Raw genomic sequence first — 16,731 nt, 5'->3', positions numbered from 1 at the left:
CGAATATGCTCTTTGTGCAATGCCACAGACAATACAGCAGCTAATATATCATCATAAAGATATTTGACCTGCTTTAGCCCCACCGCGTTCTCGAGTACGAGCACAAGTACTGCTCCTCACTTCAGACGCACTCCTCACATGCTCCTGCTAGCTCTCACTTTCTTATATTATCTTATAGCATTTTATTATTGTTGGCTTCTCTTTGTTTCAAGTACCAAGCGAGCGTGCGTCAGAGCTTCCGTGTTAGAGTGGCCCGCTCCATCCCATTCCGGTCTCATTTGTCAAACATGATTGTTCTTCGACACAAGCTCTCCAAAGCTGTGGACGTGTGCTGGCTCGTATTTAGATTAAGCTCAAACACGTCTGTTCTGATAGGGCCACTCCAGTCAAGGGTGTCTCAGCTATTGATTCAAAGGGTGGTAAAAGAAGATAAGACAAACCATAGTAGAGCGCTTGTGATTGTGTCGCCACCTCTCAAGAAAAAGTTCAGTTAGCCTTGTAATAACGGACACATATTCTGCATTATCTGCGTTGTCATGGACTTTTCAACATGCCCTTAAGCTTTACTTTGGCATCTCATGTTTTAGAACTTAAAGCAATGTATGTAGTGAAAACAACACATTACTTTCCATCTGTCAGAGATGCCAATGCTTTTTGTATTAAAATGGACTGAAACGTCTAAAAAATCTCTACTTTAAAGGTTTTTAATTTAGCTCTACTTTGAATCGCTGCTTTTATACCAATATTTTAGTACTGATATGTACATCCCAATTTAACCCTTCGGGGTCGACGCCCGCACCGGTGCGTTTTGAAACATGGTCGGCTTTAGGACCGCGCAGTATGAAAACTAAGTGACATAGACGGCAGCCGTCAACGTCATGCGGAAGCGGAGACCTGACGCTGCGTCCGAGTATTTTTTGTGTGTAAATCCACCGAATAAAACCGAAGTTATGATCATTTCAATTCCATTAAAAATGTGCGGAAAACTATGCGCTCTTTTCTGCGCACGTTGCATTTATTATAATAACTTTGTCGTCTTTTGTGATAAAAAGGAACTGAAAAAAACGTTAGCTTGTGCAAACCCGGATGTTCAGGACGCACATGGGTATGTAAACATTCAGTCACATGACAATTAGTCAAAGAGAAAGAACGAACGAGAGGAATTCTGCTGTTTTTGAAGAGTTTTGAAGAGTTTTAGTATTTCAAGTATTTTATTGTCAGTAGAATAGTTGTTGTGAAGCAAAATGAGGCACACACTTCATGTTGATCAAGTTTAGACCTGGTTTGGACCTGCTTTAGTCCTGGTTTAGACCTGGTTTAGACCTGATTCAGACCTGATTCAGACCTGGTTTAGACCTGGTTTAGTCCTGGTTTAGACCTGGTTTAGACCTGGGTTGGACCTAGTTTAGACCTGGTTTGGAGTTCCTTCTGAACATCACTCACATGGAAGTGCAAGGCCTGTGATGTGGCTCTCTGTGTCATTTTGGACAGAAACTGTTTTGAGAAGTAGCACAAATAGAAAAACGCCTGTGGATTTACCTACTTTTTAATGTAAATAGTTGTTTATTGCTTGTATATATCACAAGAATACTTTTATATGTTCATATTTGTACCTTGTGGTTCAGTATGAATCTTTTTAAATGCTTGGTTGAGCATGTTACAGGGTTTTACAATGAAAAAAACATAATATTCCTAGATGGACTTTGTGTTTTCAGTGTGTGTTAAGGTCCAGTATGTTGAAATAGTATGTCAAATTGAAAAACTAACTAACAGATCATATATATATATATAATATATATATATAATATATATATATATATATATGAGGTGAGGTTGTGCTGAAAAAAAAGATACCCAACATTGGTCTGGTAAACATTTCTTAATGTAGTATATCAGGGCAAAATTGAAGGTACCCATATATATATATATATATATATATATATATATATATATATATATATATATATATATATAAATTCAATTAATAACCATTCCTGAGGCTGATTTTGTGTCAGCTAAACTGTGACACTTTCACTTCCACATGTTGGACTCTCGATTTATAAGCATTAATGCATTTCCTCTCATCTGTCATACATTTACCATACCATATCATAACCATATCCCTGGGTTTGTGTGTCTACAAGAAGTTATTAGTAAACCAAATGGAGCATCAACATAGGGTTTGAATATTGCAGTGCTGATTTAGTGTCTCCTGAATACCTCCATGTATTACTGATATTCTTTAAGTATGTATCATGGCCTACTGTATATAGCAAAAGTGGAAGGCCAATATTGAAATTGAAATGCAAGCTTTCATCCACGTTTATAGCTTCAATTGATACAGAGAGCACGAGCGGCACTTGGAGAACATCTTTGAAGTGTACATAAGGGCACAACAAAACAAGAGGCTTTTACTCAATATACATTAGTAAGAGATACAATGATTTTATTATAATTGTTTTATGTATTATGTTTTCTTTTACCTGTCACAATATGAAATTGTTACATTACAATTATTGTATAAGAAACATTACGATTTATCGAGTGTACTTTTTTGGACCAATTTGCTTCTAAAATTGTTAACATTTATGTATTTTATTTATTTGGTGTAAGTGTTTTTTTTGTTTTGCTCTTACAGTTGTATTCTGGCAATCATTGATTAGCGAATATTCTTGCTTATATATAGACATACCATACCTTTTTCAAAAGAGTTTCTTAAGCACAAGCTTGATTAAAATGTACCAGTCACCACGAGTAAATGTGATGTTTTAGAATGTCCTTGTAATGTTTAATACATTCTTTATTTAATCCTTGTAGTTTTGCAACTTCTGGTAAACCCACCAACCAAAAAAGTAACCAATGGTCTTATGAACTCTTCATGCCAAAACAAGTGATTTCTGAAGTCTTTTCCAATGAGAACTCAAAGACTTTTATTTGGAGATGAGATGTGTAACCACCCTTACCTGTTTATTTATTCATTATATGTATTTCGTATTACATTATTATATTGTCTTTCTATGTAAAAGCCCAACTAGGGCTTCTTTAGAGAATTAGCCTTAGATAAAATTTCCTATGGGACATGAGCTCACGAAACTCTGACTTTTTATTTCTGTCCAAAGTGCAAATGTTAAAGTTCTGTTACCCATCGTGCAATGGAGCATGATCTAGTTTGGCTTCAATCATACCGCCCCTTATGATATTAAGAAGACATTGGTTCATTGTGTGACTTACTTATCACATACTAGATACTTTCTAACTCGTGTCACCACAGAGGTTTTTTACGTCAGGTCGGACGGCTCTGATTTGTTTGGACCAGTAACACAGGATAGTCCACGAGGTCAATAGTCGCTAATTACTTTGCCTTCACAATCTCGCGGCGCGTTGGATCCCAGCCTCTTTGTTTCCTATCGAGTTTGACCAGACTCCCAAAGCTCCGCAGACACACCACATTTTTGTCTGTTTGTGTTTCCTTTACAACAGTTTATTGAAGTTAATGAGATTTTCATCACAGCTGTCTGCTAATAGCACCGGAGTTATCCGCGGAAACAAAAAGCTGCGCAGCGAGGAGCAGCTTGTCTGGGAGCTGACACTCTTCCGTCTGTTCACTGTTTAATTTTTTTCCTCTCTCTTTTTCTTTTTGCAGAAGCTGACTTGGAAGACGAAGGATGTGGCAAAGTGCACGGTGCGAGGGAAGAACAGCGTGAGTCCTTTTGTTGTGGAGGCTGGTTTCATTCGGAGCCAGTCGTGCTGTCTCTCTCTTTGTGGCTCGCTTTCATTTCCGGCACACAGGACTAGTTTTAGAAGGATGCAAGGTGCAAGGAGAGCTTATCACTTGCAAAGAAACGGCAGATGCCATTTTTGATACCACATATAGGTCTAGGGAAGAACAGTGGGCCTGTTTAGTGGAATGCTTCTTTCTAACGGTGAAGTGTGAAAACGTGTAGCATATGTAATAAAAAGTAGATTTGCCATTAAGGATATCTGCCTCAGTCGTCAGAATCCCTGCTCCTAACTCCTAAATGTTAGTCAAATGTTCACCCATGATATTTCTCTTCCAATGACCACTCTGAAAATGTGAACTTGTCACAGTGTAGTTGTATAGTCGCTGTGTTTACAGAGCCGTTTGTTTGCTTCAGGATGAATGTTACAACTACATCAAAGTGCTGGTTCCACGGAACGACGAGACACTGTTCGCCTGTGGGACCAACGCCTTCAACCCCACCTGCAGGAACTACAAGGCAAGCTTTTTATTGTTACATTTAAATGAATACTCTGTCAAAATGAAAAAAAAAAAAATTTGAAATGATTAATACATAAATCTATAAGGAAAAAAAAATACGTAATCAAAAAAGGTTTATTACCATTCTCAATGATTCAGTGCAATATAAAACAATGAACAATGATAAAGCAACCTATATAAGTCAAAAAGAAAAACAATACAAATAGGCTATAGGATAAAAAAAAATATTCATACAATTTAAATATGCAAAAAAAAGAAGCTTTGATTATTATTTTATTGGCTCGATGATTTGTTTAATTTACATGTTTAAATAAAAACACGTGCATCCGTGGCACGCAGAGTGCACGGAAAGACTTGCAGATGTGGCGCTTTTGTTTCACACGGTTGTGTGAAAGAGCACGGTGTTTTGAGCAGTAACTGCAGACATTTTGCCGTTCACTTTAGCCTCCGTGTCTTCGTGGACTTTCTGTTTCATACTCTTAAGTTTAAAACACGCCGCTCTCTCCTCTGTTGTGCAGCCAATTCATCCTTAGAAACAGCACGGAGGACCGTGATTATGAAATAGTAAGTCCGCGATGACGAGGCGAAGACACAGAGGCTAACGTGAACGGCACACGGAGCTAATGCCGCAAAAGGACCAAATTCAAAATGCAGTGTTACAGTTCAAAACTCTAAGGTTCACTGGTTTTTCAAACAAGTTTCTTATTTTTTTAGGGAGTGTCTGCAGAGCCGCGGCGCGCGGCCGAAACTGCCATGTTATTTTTGTGCCGGCTGCGCGCCGCGGCTCCTGAAACTGCGCCGCTATTTGACCGCGTTTTAGCGCCGTTTTAGACCGCGCCGGGTTAAGGTTAGGGTTAGGGTTAGCCATAAGGCTATAACGGGCTATAAGGGAAATGGCGCGGTCCCTGAAACTGCGTGTCCATTTGACCGCGCCGTGGCTCTCCAGCCACGGCCATTTTTTTAAGTCATGTGACATAAACGCAAATGAATTCATTCTGACAAAATAGTCCTTTATATATTCTTTATGTACAAGTGAAATGTTGCTGTTTTGTTTTATGTGATATTAAGAATTAAATGAGTTATTTTAAGCAGAAACTCCTATTTGTTATTTGTTTATTACTATGAACTATAACATTTATTACAAATGTGATTTAATATAATTTTAAATGGTTTACGGAATGTACAAAAACGAAAAATAATTGATAGATTACTAAAATAATCAATGGCTGCAGTCCTGGTTATGAAACAGTTTTTAACTTGATGACTGGCAAACTAAGGCTTCAACAGTTTGTCTGAATGGTTGACACAAATTCTGTAAATGACTCAAACTGGGGGGAAAGACAGTATAAATGCAGTGTAAAAGCGTGTAACTACGCTCGAACATAAATGAGCCATAAGAAGGTAAGGTTCCCAGCACTGCTTTGGAGGTGAAAATGACAGTGAACCATTTAGACTTTGGCACAGAAATTGAGTGAGATGGGATGAATAGTTATGATAATTCTGAATACAGTAGCTCCCGGTTAACGTTGGTGATGGTAAACTGGTAGAGCGCCTAAGGGGGCTGATGGTTCTGCTGCTGCGGTGGAGATGAAATGGAGGAGGTGCGTAACACATCGCATAAAGGAATGTTCTTGAGAGGCAAAGAAAATGGCTTTAATTGACATAAACAATTGTTGCGTTTCCATTAACCATCAAATTGCACACTTTTAACTTGCGCATCAACATGTTCTAATCAAAAACACAAAAACACAAAAAAATGTCTTGTAGAGACCTGCACCGGACTGGCTTTTAAATCTCACTACCGCCCAATCCCAAAGCTTCACTGACCACTCCCACCAGGTCCCAAGGGCGCTGGGACATTTATCAACTGACGAATTTCATGAAAATATTGTTTAAGCTGCTTCTCTATTTCATTGTCTCCAATCGAGGCAACGGCTTTTGTGATTTTGGGTGTTACAAAATAAATTGAATTGAATTGAGAATAGAGCAAACTCTGCACTCAGGCTGTGCTTGTGAGCCGATGCCGGTACATGAGCGGGATGCGGGACCCGAGATGTTTGGATCCGACCCCCAATCGAATTAATAATTTAATGGAAACACCCTTGATATGAAATTGTGCTTTTTTGACATTTGCAGCAGCTGAGTTTTACTCAAAAGTACAATGGAAACTCTAGTAACCAAATCAGACAAATGGATTTTCGATATTCTGTTTCAAATTTGTTATCAGCACGGTTTCGCCCAGCATTCACCCAATTCAATTTTTTTACTGAAATTATATAACAAATCTGTATAAGAGCAGGATCTTGGTTCATTGGTGTCAGGTTGAGTCATACTGGATACAAATTTAGCGCAACCCAACTCTTAAAATATACCTGGCAGTCTTTTACTTGCTCAAAATCTACCTATTCGGAATATTTTTAGGCACCTCAACTAACATTAAGAAGCACAATTTGAAGCTGACCTTAATCTGCGAGAAAAAAGAAATCTATTGCTCAAGCCGGTGCAAAAGTATGGTGTCTGAAAACAACTTTAGGAATTATAATTTAACTCAATAGAGACTCAAAGTAAATAGCAATACCTACTCTGGCCTGTAATGTGTTTGGGATGTCCAAACCATAAAAAGACTGCTGTGATGTGTGCATTAAAATCTCTTACATAAGGTGGTTTGACTTCAAAAACTTGTGTTGATAAAACATAATGTTGAGTAAACAAGAATGAGCCGGTCCAGTGTTGACAGAACACAACTGGAGCAGAACAGAGAAACAGCAGCTTTCATGTAAGACAATGTACTTCAGAGTCACAATAGTGAGGAGGAGGTGTTTGAGACTGAAGACATCAGAAATTCAGGGAAAACAATATATCAATATAATAATATTAGCAGTGTTAACTTGCTTTCCTTTACGGGAGTGTCTGCAGAGCCGCGGCGCGTGGCCGAAACTGCCATGTTATTTTTGTGCCGGCCGCGCGCCGTGGCTCCTGAAACTGCGCCGCTATTTGACAGCGTTTTAGCGCCGTTTTAGATCGCACCGGGTTAAGGTTAGGGTTAAGGTTAAGGTTAGGGTTAAGGTTAAGGTTAGGGTTAAGGTTAGGGTTAAGGTTAAGGTTAGGGTTAGGGTTAAGGTTAGGGTTAGGGTTAGGGTTAGGGTTAGGGTTAAGGTTAAGGTTAAGGTTAAGGTTAGGGTTAGGGTTAGGGTTAGGGTTAGGGTTAAGGTTAGGGTTAGGGTTAGGGTTAGGGTTAAGGTTAAGGTTAAGGTTAAGGTTAAGGTTAAGGTTAGGGTTAGGGTTAGGGTTAAGGTTAAGGTTAAGGTTAAGGTTAAGGTTAAGGTTAAGGTTAAGGTTAAGGTTAAGGTTAAGGTTAAGGTTAAGGTTAAGGTTAAGGTTAAGGTTAAGGTTAAGGTTAAGGTTAAGGTTAAGGTTAAGGTTAAGGTTAAGGTTAAGGTTAAGGTTAAGGTTAAGGTTAAGGTTAAGGTTAAGGTTAAGGTTAAGGTTAAGGTTAAGGTTAGGGTTAGGGTTAGCCATGAGGCTATAACGGGCAATAAGGGAAATGGGTTAGGGTTAGGGTTAGGGCAATTAGACCGCGCCGCGGCTCTCCAGCCACGGCCTTCCTTTACAGCATTTTGTGTTGCAAGTTTGTTTTGTAGGTAAACTCTAAATATAAGTTGCTGATTGTTTCTGTCAAATATTATATATATATATATATATATATATATATATATATATATATATATATATATATATATATGTGTGTGTGTGTGTGTGTGTGTGTGTGTGTGTGTGTGTGTGTGTGTATATATATATATGTATGTATATATATATATATATATATATATATATATATATGTGTATATATATATATATATATATATATATATATATATATATGTGTGTGTATATATATATATGTATATGTGTATATTATTTATATATATATGTATATTATTTATATATATATATATATATATATATATATGTGTATATTATTTATATATATATATATATATATATATATATATATATATATATATGTATATGTATATATATATATATGTGTATATGTATATATATATATATGTGTATATGTATATATATATATATGGTATTTATTTATTTATTTGTCTATGGGAGTTTTTGTTTATAGGAGATCTTCTACTGAAAGTGTTTTTCAGACTTCCTATAAGTGATCTGTTCTTCTGGATCTACCTCTGTATCTACCTGCGTTGCACCAATGAAATTTCCCCATGTGGGACAATAAAGGATTATCTTATCTTATATATGTATATATTTCGCTGCTGTTGCTGTTAAAGCTGTTGTTGTCGTCGTCGCTGCTGCTGCTGCTGTGTATAGGAATGATACTATTACCATAAAAGTTAAATAGTATGGCAGTGACATCTTGTTTCAGTTGTGTCGGAGTAGTTATCTTGTAATTACCATAAATACACCTTTAGTTACCATGTAATTTCTGTGCTGTAATGTGTTGTCAAAGTAACTACATTGATCATTTTCTGTTCAAAAACATATTTAGTCTTAAGATTACAATATGACAATTTTTGCACAAAATATTTGTTTGTGCCTTTATAGAAAAACAATACAAAGTTTTCTTCAAACCGTGAGCCTCATTGCTGTATTGCTAAACCCCCAAAAGAAACCAAAGACAATAAGATTCACATAAGAATTCAGGCCTAGCACAAAACCCCATAATGCAATAGATCATTTCTGGCGTGATTTGACTTACCTTTGGTTCTTCTTTGGTGACCTCCGTGTTCAGGATTGTGATTCACAGCAGGCAGACGGAGCAGAGGAACAGTTACTCTGTAAATCTGAGAGTGAGAGGAGGAGACTGTAATTCAAAGAGGACGTGCACATCTCCTCATCCCCTGGTTCTCCTGATGTTTAGTGCTGTGACCTGCCTGTGTCCTCAGCCTCCCCACTTGCTCCACCCCCACATGGCTGCAACGAGCGGTCTGGAAAAGACATTATCTGTTGTAATGACATAAAAGTTCCTTGGGTTAATCTCAAGCTAAGAATATGTGCATGCGGAAGATTCCACAAACATATTTGTCATTGTGACAACAACAAAAAATCAGTTTTACAGATTTGCCCAATAGTTTTTTCTTGTATTTTTGTTTTACCAATTTAAACAATATAGCACTTTTTTTGCAAATGTTTTTTTTTACCCCCAGTTATTCCCTTTCCAAAATTACAGCGTGTTCCTTTTAGTTGAACTACAAAATACATTTTGCACATCACACATCTTTAAATCTCTCACAATCTCTGTACAGTACCTGAGGAGACGATTTACTCCTCACACAGATATACTGACATTTCTAAACCTGCTATGCTTTGAAATTTGAGGGGAAAAAAGTCTAAGAGATGTCTTTTCGAAGAGAGCGAGGGAGTGGGGATAAATGCTATCAGGAAATCGGTGTAGGTCAGTGTAACAGCACATGTTACAGGCAGAGCGGAGTGTGCGAGTGTGACTGGTGAAATATTCAGTCCTAAGTTTGGAGATTGAAACACGCAGTGCGGTGTCCTTGGGTCCGAGCGTAACTGAGTAAACCTCTCAGCTGTTTTAATTTCCTCCAAAAGACTGGCTCATGTTGAATTTGAATCTTATTTGTTGTCCTTGGAAATGGTACTTTGACTGTAATAAAGAATATTTGGTGATAAAAGCATGCGCACTCATCCCCGTGCGGAAGCGCACAACAGCCTCGTTGCTACACGTGCGTTTGTTTATTAGCGCGACGGATCATATCGCATATCTCGTCTCCGTAGATTTCCGTTTCTTCTGAGTCAACTATATTATGATAGATCCATGCACTTAGACACACGCAAAGGTGCTGCTCTCCTGGGGACGAGCCGATGAGGCTGCAGGTGTGCAGTAGGTGCATCCTATGATTGAATGTAAATGAACTACTCGGCTGTCCACGCCACGAGGAAAGAGACTCAGATTTGGCGCCAAAAATCCTCCATTATTCCTTTAATGCGAAGTAGTCATGAAACAAAGTAACCAACCCGCAGCAAACACATGTGTGCGTGTGTGTGTGCGTGCGTGTGTGTGCGTGCGTGCGTGCGCGCGCGCAGAGTAACCAAAGAAACAAGCAGTGGTACTGGCAATTTCCTGGCTTTATTCACACATACACCTTCCCTGCAATAGTCAGGTTGTATGTGTGTGTAATTTTAATACTATACTGTGGAACATTCCAAGCAAAGCAGTAACATCTCCATGGAGACTAACGTGCAGCAGTTATATAGGCAATTGTAAAATGTTGCTTAAATGTTTTTTAAACTGTAAACAACATTTTATATTGTGATTGTGGTTACAACTTTGCTGAAGAACACTGAGTAAATTATGTGGCAGTGGATTACCGGCTCGCTGAGGATAAATTGGCAATATCTTGATCCCTTCCTGATTAAAAAGTTAATCCTCTGAATTGGATGCTGTAGTTTTTGTCTTAATGCACGCAGCCACCACAGCAATCGTCAGGAAATTATCACCTTAATTAGATTTTTAAATGATTAGAAATCCACTTTGAAACATAAAAAAAAATTGGTCTGATTTGGCCCCTGGGCCGTAGTTTGGATATGTCTGACATAGACCGATGATCCTTTGCTCTGCTTCAGTACTATCAACATAAATAAATGACTGGTATTAATTCACAAAGGGTAACTCTAGGAATTTTTCAACTTTTATCAACTTTTTATCTTTCAACTTTTCTTCACAAACAGCATCTTGACTGATGTAACATTTCAACAAATTATTTACCAACAAACCAGTAATAATTAGGAAAAAAACTAAACTGTCATATTCCCTCTGAATGCCATGTCCTGGATCACTTTCACCATGTTAGCAACTCTACCTGTCCCCTCGGTTCAATTCACTTTATTAACACCCAAAATCACAACAGCAGTTGCTTCGAAGGGCGACGAATGACAAACAGATGTTCATAGGGATTTGGCAATGTCCAAGCATCCCATGTTCTTAGACAAATGTCCCGAGGTCTCCTGTCCTTCTCGGCCAGGAAAACGTACCAAACCTCTTTGGGAAAAAGTACCTGGAGGAGTTCCACAGTGAAGTTGAGCTCTGACTCCCTCAGACGGACAGGCGGACGCGCTTCAATTTGCTGATAGACAGTGGAGCACCAGGAGAGGAGAACCAGTTCTTCGAGGCAGAAGAACTGTTCATCTGGAGTAGTGCCTGTTTCTCCAGGCAGTTGAGGAGCATCTGGATCCACAAGTCATCTATGTGCCAAAGAAGAAGCAGAGAATAGTGCTCAAGCTGCCATAATTCCCCAGGCGTGGTTACTCCTAGGGCAACATAGCTGGGAAACTGTAGGTTTTTATTTCTGTTCCTAAGTGGCCTGATCATAAGCTATTTAAAAGAGGAACGTTTTAAGCTTGGTCTTAATGAAGGGACTGTGTCGGCCTCTTTAACAAGGACAGCGATTTGATTCCATAACACAGGAGTTTGGTAGCTGGTTCTCTTCACCAGTGGGACAGAGCAGCAGCGTTGACATAAATGGGTGTCCATGCATGCACACGGGCACTGCTGTCTGCAGAGCCTGTCTTAACACATGTGACAGTCTGACTGTGTGTGAGGCGTCAAATCCACCTGTCTCTGTCTCTATACTGTCTGTGTGCATGTGTCCACTGGGCTAACTGCTGCAGGCACCACGCCACCAGCTCTGACAAGTTTCAGTACAGTGGAAGTTTGAGGATTTTTTGTTGATCTTATCTGGTTATCACTTGGCTCAAATGTACAGGCTGTCTCATTGACATGTTTAGAGAGGGTAATTTTGTGTTGTTTCATAAATGCAACCTGGCAGCTGTGAACCATTTTTGACATATCTGTTCAGAGTACAAATACAGATGTTCTGTTCGAAGATGAGGATTTATTTTTAATCTTACTGTTTTCCATTCTCTTTTCAGAATCAGAAAAAGATATATTGATAATATCAGTAAACACAATTCTCAAACTAGGAATATCCGATATGCATAGGAAAATAAGCCATCATTGTTCAAAATAAATAAAAATACCTTATATAAATACAAAATATACATTATATACAAAATAACTGCAAAATCAGCAGTGCAAATTAATCACGGTATTGCTAAAGTGACTAATTTAGGCTGGACATGTAGCAGTTGGAGAAGAGCAGGGGAGACCATACACAGCCTTGTCGAGTTCCTATTCTAAATTTGGAAATTGTTGATTTTTTTTTATCTCTAATTGCCACCTTATCAACAGATCGACACAAACAGAATCTAAATATGTTGCAATGAGACAATAATCTTTCAACCCTTTTACTTACTCATCTTAATCTTTCATGTGATGCTTCCATGGTTTCTAATAAACAGTAACACGGCAACAAGCCTGGTTTAGCAGCAAGTTTACAGTCAGTCTAAAAGCTTTTATCACATGTTATATTAACTCTTCTCTCTTCTGCAGATGGCCACACTGGAGCAGGAGGGAGAGGAGGTGGTGGGCCAGGCACGCTGTCCATTTGAGTCCAGACAGTCCAATGTTGGATTATTTGCTGGTGAGTGTGTGTGTGTGTGTGTCCTTAATTCAGTCGTAATTATATTTTTTTATTTTATAGTCAAGAAGTTATTATTAAGAAGACCCTAAATTAATGTTTATCGTCTGTACAAAGCCGCATCACGTTTGAAGAAAATCAAATTAAAAAAATTGTATTAATAACAGGACGGGAAATGACACAAGAAAGAGTTGCTAAAGTCACTTATGGCTAGAGCCTGACAACTTTCAAGACTTTACTTAAATTATGGCTTTGACACAAATTAAAATGGATTTATTGTTTATGTAATCAAATATTATAGTATAGTAATGTAAATGGATGTTAATATTTATTCAAATATGTTTTATTGATTTCTCCATGGAACCTGAATGGACAGGTATATATAGTTTAATGGCAGTATTGTGTCCAAGTTGGGACAGATTTACAAGACACATTTTAAATACATCCAGTGGAAATAAGGTTTGACAAAAGGTTGAATTATTAACTCCAAAATAAATGGAAGAATTTGATACAATGCAATGTAACTTCTGGCTGCATGGTTTTGTTCAATGTATTTCTTTAGCAACACAAATCATCCATAATTCTATCAATTCAACATGGATATATTTTAAGGCCATAGTGTGGAACAATCCAGGCAAAATTACATTTCTATGTTGTTGTATGCATAATATGAGTCTGATTGAAATAAAACACACAGCGTTTTGAAGCTTAAAATACAGAGAACACAACGTGTCCCCTGGACTGTGCTTCCACTGTCCATTGATGTCTTCTTCTACAACAGGGTTCAGAATAAGCGGTATCGCATCGCAAAATGAGACGCAATTTCTCTCAAATGCGATGCATTCGTCAGAAAAAAGTGTTTTGTATCGCAGCTTTTGCGATGCAAAAATGCGTGTTCAATTATAATCAAAGCGCCTAAAAGTACAGATCACTCGTCAATCGATCGTCAATAACGGCATGACACATGTAGGACGCTGTGTTGACTTAACAAGTCCCGCTGTTGCCTCAGATCGCGAGTCTGAAAGTGGGAGGAGCCACGTGCGGTAAAGTTAGCGTCACAGATTCAGACTTCCAAGGTCAATAGCTCCTAAACGCAAAAGTCTTTGCAGATCATTCACGTGCCAAAATACTCATATTTACACTGCCAAGTGACACAACCTCGTTTTTAACAATCAGATGCGTATTTTGGGCGCAGCGAATTACACTGATCCTAATGTGCAGAGCCGAAACGAGACGCGTGCTTAGGGGCTGTCCTCAAATGTGTAGCCGGAGCCGAGACGAGAGTACTTAGGGCCCGTCATCAAATAGCAAAACGAAAAATTTAATGGAACGTCAAATAGAGCGGTACAATTTGAATAACACAATAAATACATCATGATGGAAACACCACAGCAACCTTTATTTTTCCATCAGAAGCTTAATACATATTTTTTGTGAGTGTAAAGACAATTAATATGTAAATGAGGCAAATAGTCATCTGATTGATGATGATATGGAAGAAAGTTAGGGAAATAAGGCCATCTGACTTTGTGTTGATTAATTTGTTCAACACTAATTTTATTTGCAAGTTTTCTTTTTTTTTTTTTTAATGTTTAAAAAGTGTTTAAAAGTTAATTTAAGTTTTTTTTTTTAAATAGAATGTTTACAAATACATTTTAAATAAATAATCGTGTTATATCAATGGAAAATATTGATTGTCACTTTCGTGTTTTGCTATGCAATTATCAAATTGCTATACTAATTTGGAAAAATTAACGGATTGTTTAGCATCACCGCTATACAAGTGAAAATCCTTAATCTGAACCCTGTACAGTGTGTCAAATACTTGCGCTTCCTGCTAGAATGCCCCCTAGTGGCTTCTCTAGGCCCCCAGTATATTATATTATAGCCCCCCAATATATCGTATATGTATATACAGTATGTGTATATATATATATATATATATATATATATATATATATATATATATATATATATATATATATATATTACACTACTTTCTTATATGATCTTTAATCAGCATTTCTCTCCCCAATATAGTGTTGGCAAAAGCTAACCCTGCACTAATACTTCAAGGTCGAATTGAGTAGAGGGTCTGAAGTCCTGTTCTTTCTGCCTGGTTTCCTCTCTGACCTTTCTGCAAAGTTTACACACAACGTTAATAAAGCGTCAGGTCCTGCTCCATCTGTTCTGTGCACATCTCTAAAGGCCAATAAAAGTCGCGTGTGACCACAGATGACACACTTGTTCTTTGCGTTTGTGATCCCTGAAATCTTCTATCACGTATCACGTTCTTTTCCAAATAGGTGGAGACTTCTACTCAGCCACCATGACTGATTTCCTGGCCAGCGACGCAGTGATTTATCGCAGTCTAGGGGAGAGCAGTCCGGTTTTGAGGACGGTCAAGTACGACTCCAAATGGCTGAGAGGTGAGGAGCTGATGTCAAATTCACTTAAACCCAAGGCAAACCTGCGCTAGCCAGTCTTTTCATTTGTTTTCTGACACTCAGACTCTTTACGATCCATTATGTATTCACTCACTCCATGGTGGTACTATTGTAACCACAGTTGCACTGGGGCAGAGTGACGGCTGCTAATTTGTGCCATCTCTTACCACCAGGCACCAGGTCACACACACACACACACACTGTTTTATGGCCTGTAGGCTTTATTAGACAGGGAAACAGCATGGAATGGGGGATGAGAGAGAACATACAGAACATACAGTAAATTGTCGAAGTCAGGATTCAAACTCATGACACTGCGGCCTGGCATATGTGTGCTGAACCTTAACCAGAGCTCAGAACAAATCTAAAATGTGAAAAAGTTAAAGTTTTTATTTGTATCTCACATCCATCCATCTTCTTCCACTTATCCGGGGCCGGGTCGCAGGGACAACAGTCCAAGCAGGGACTCCCAGACTTCCCACTCCCCAGACACTTCCTCCAACTCCTCCGGGGGGATAGGCCACATAGTCCCGCCAGTGTGTCCTGGGTCTTTCCCGGGGCCTCATCCCGGTGTGTACCTCACATCTAAAAGGAACATCAGACAAACAGTAGAAAACTAGAGGGACAACACGAACACTGTTGCTACGTTCACATTTATCACTGATTGACTGACTTTGGGATCATTACCTTTGTCCATTAGCGCACATCTAAGCTAAACTCTGCACAGTCGAAGCAACAACTGAGAAATGTACATGTTTCCGCATAAAGTTAATTATATATAATGGCTCATTTTACCTGTTGTGCTGGTGTGTTGCTGCTTCTCTGTGCCCAGAGATGCGGCTTTCAGTGCTTTTGCTCTCGTTCAATGAGCAACTGGGCTGGTCTGGGAAGATTTTAAGGACTCTGGAGTGGGCCCCTGTATTTTTACTATAGCCCCTAAAAAAATTAAAAAAAGTAAAATACTAATAATCCAGAGGGTTTAGGCTGGTACCAGCACATCAACCACATTTAGGTCACAGCCTTGTTAAAAGTCATTGTTAATTTTTATTTACCAAAATATTACATTATAAAAACATCCCTCTTGAGAAAAACAAACAATTCTCAATAACTATACTTTTTATGATTTTCTTGAATTTATCAAGTGACACTACAGCTTCCAATTTAAAGTATTTTTTGTTTTAAGATAGTAATTGGCACGTATAACTTCTACTACTACTAAAAGCATGTTAGAAAAAAGTGACCCTCTCTTTCCCATCTATACTGTATCAGGAGAGTGGATGCCAAAACATTTGTGTCAATACATTTGTATAATTTGGATATTATTCCCCTTGAAAGTTATAATTTATAAGCTTTAATAAATATTTCCGTCAAAGGGCTATGATGGTAAATGCTTTGTTTTCATGTATTGGTTATAATACCTATATTTCTCCAAGCCAAAAGAGTCTTTCAACTAATCAAAGCTCTTCAGATGATTCTCCTTTACAATCTGGTAAAAAACCTTTACCCTTTG

At 38.2% G+C, this 16,731-nt stretch overlaps 1 protein-coding gene across 2 annotated transcripts in view; it reads left to right on the top strand.

Moving 5' to 3' along the window:
• sema6cb (semaphorin 6Cb) overlaps positions 1-16,731 on the top strand; it is a 289,021-nt gene that overhangs the window by 197,182 nt on the left and 75,108 nt on the right. For both annotated transcript variants that reach the window (XM_072461463.1, XM_072461462.1), the window contains exons 8-11: positions 3,644-3,700; positions 4,137-4,238; positions 12,687-12,777; positions 15,081-15,203. In XM_072461463.1, the coding sequence (XP_072317564.1) occupies positions 3,644-3,700; positions 4,137-4,238; positions 12,687-12,777; positions 15,081-15,203 (373 nt within the window). The remainder of the gene's footprint in view (positions 1-3,643; positions 3,701-4,136; positions 4,239-12,686; positions 12,778-15,080; positions 15,204-16,731) is intronic.

This window comes from Eucyclogobius newberryi, unplaced genomic scaffold, assembly GCF_026437365.1.
Source record: "Eucyclogobius newberryi isolate DKJ021-1_F unplaced genomic scaffold, fEucNew1.0.hap1 SCAF_3, whole genome shotgun sequence".
Classification (NCBI taxonomy): Eukaryota; Metazoa; Chordata; class Actinopteri; order Gobiiformes; family Gobiidae; genus Eucyclogobius; species Eucyclogobius newberryi.
This window is presented reverse-complemented; position numbering and strand designations above follow the sequence as displayed.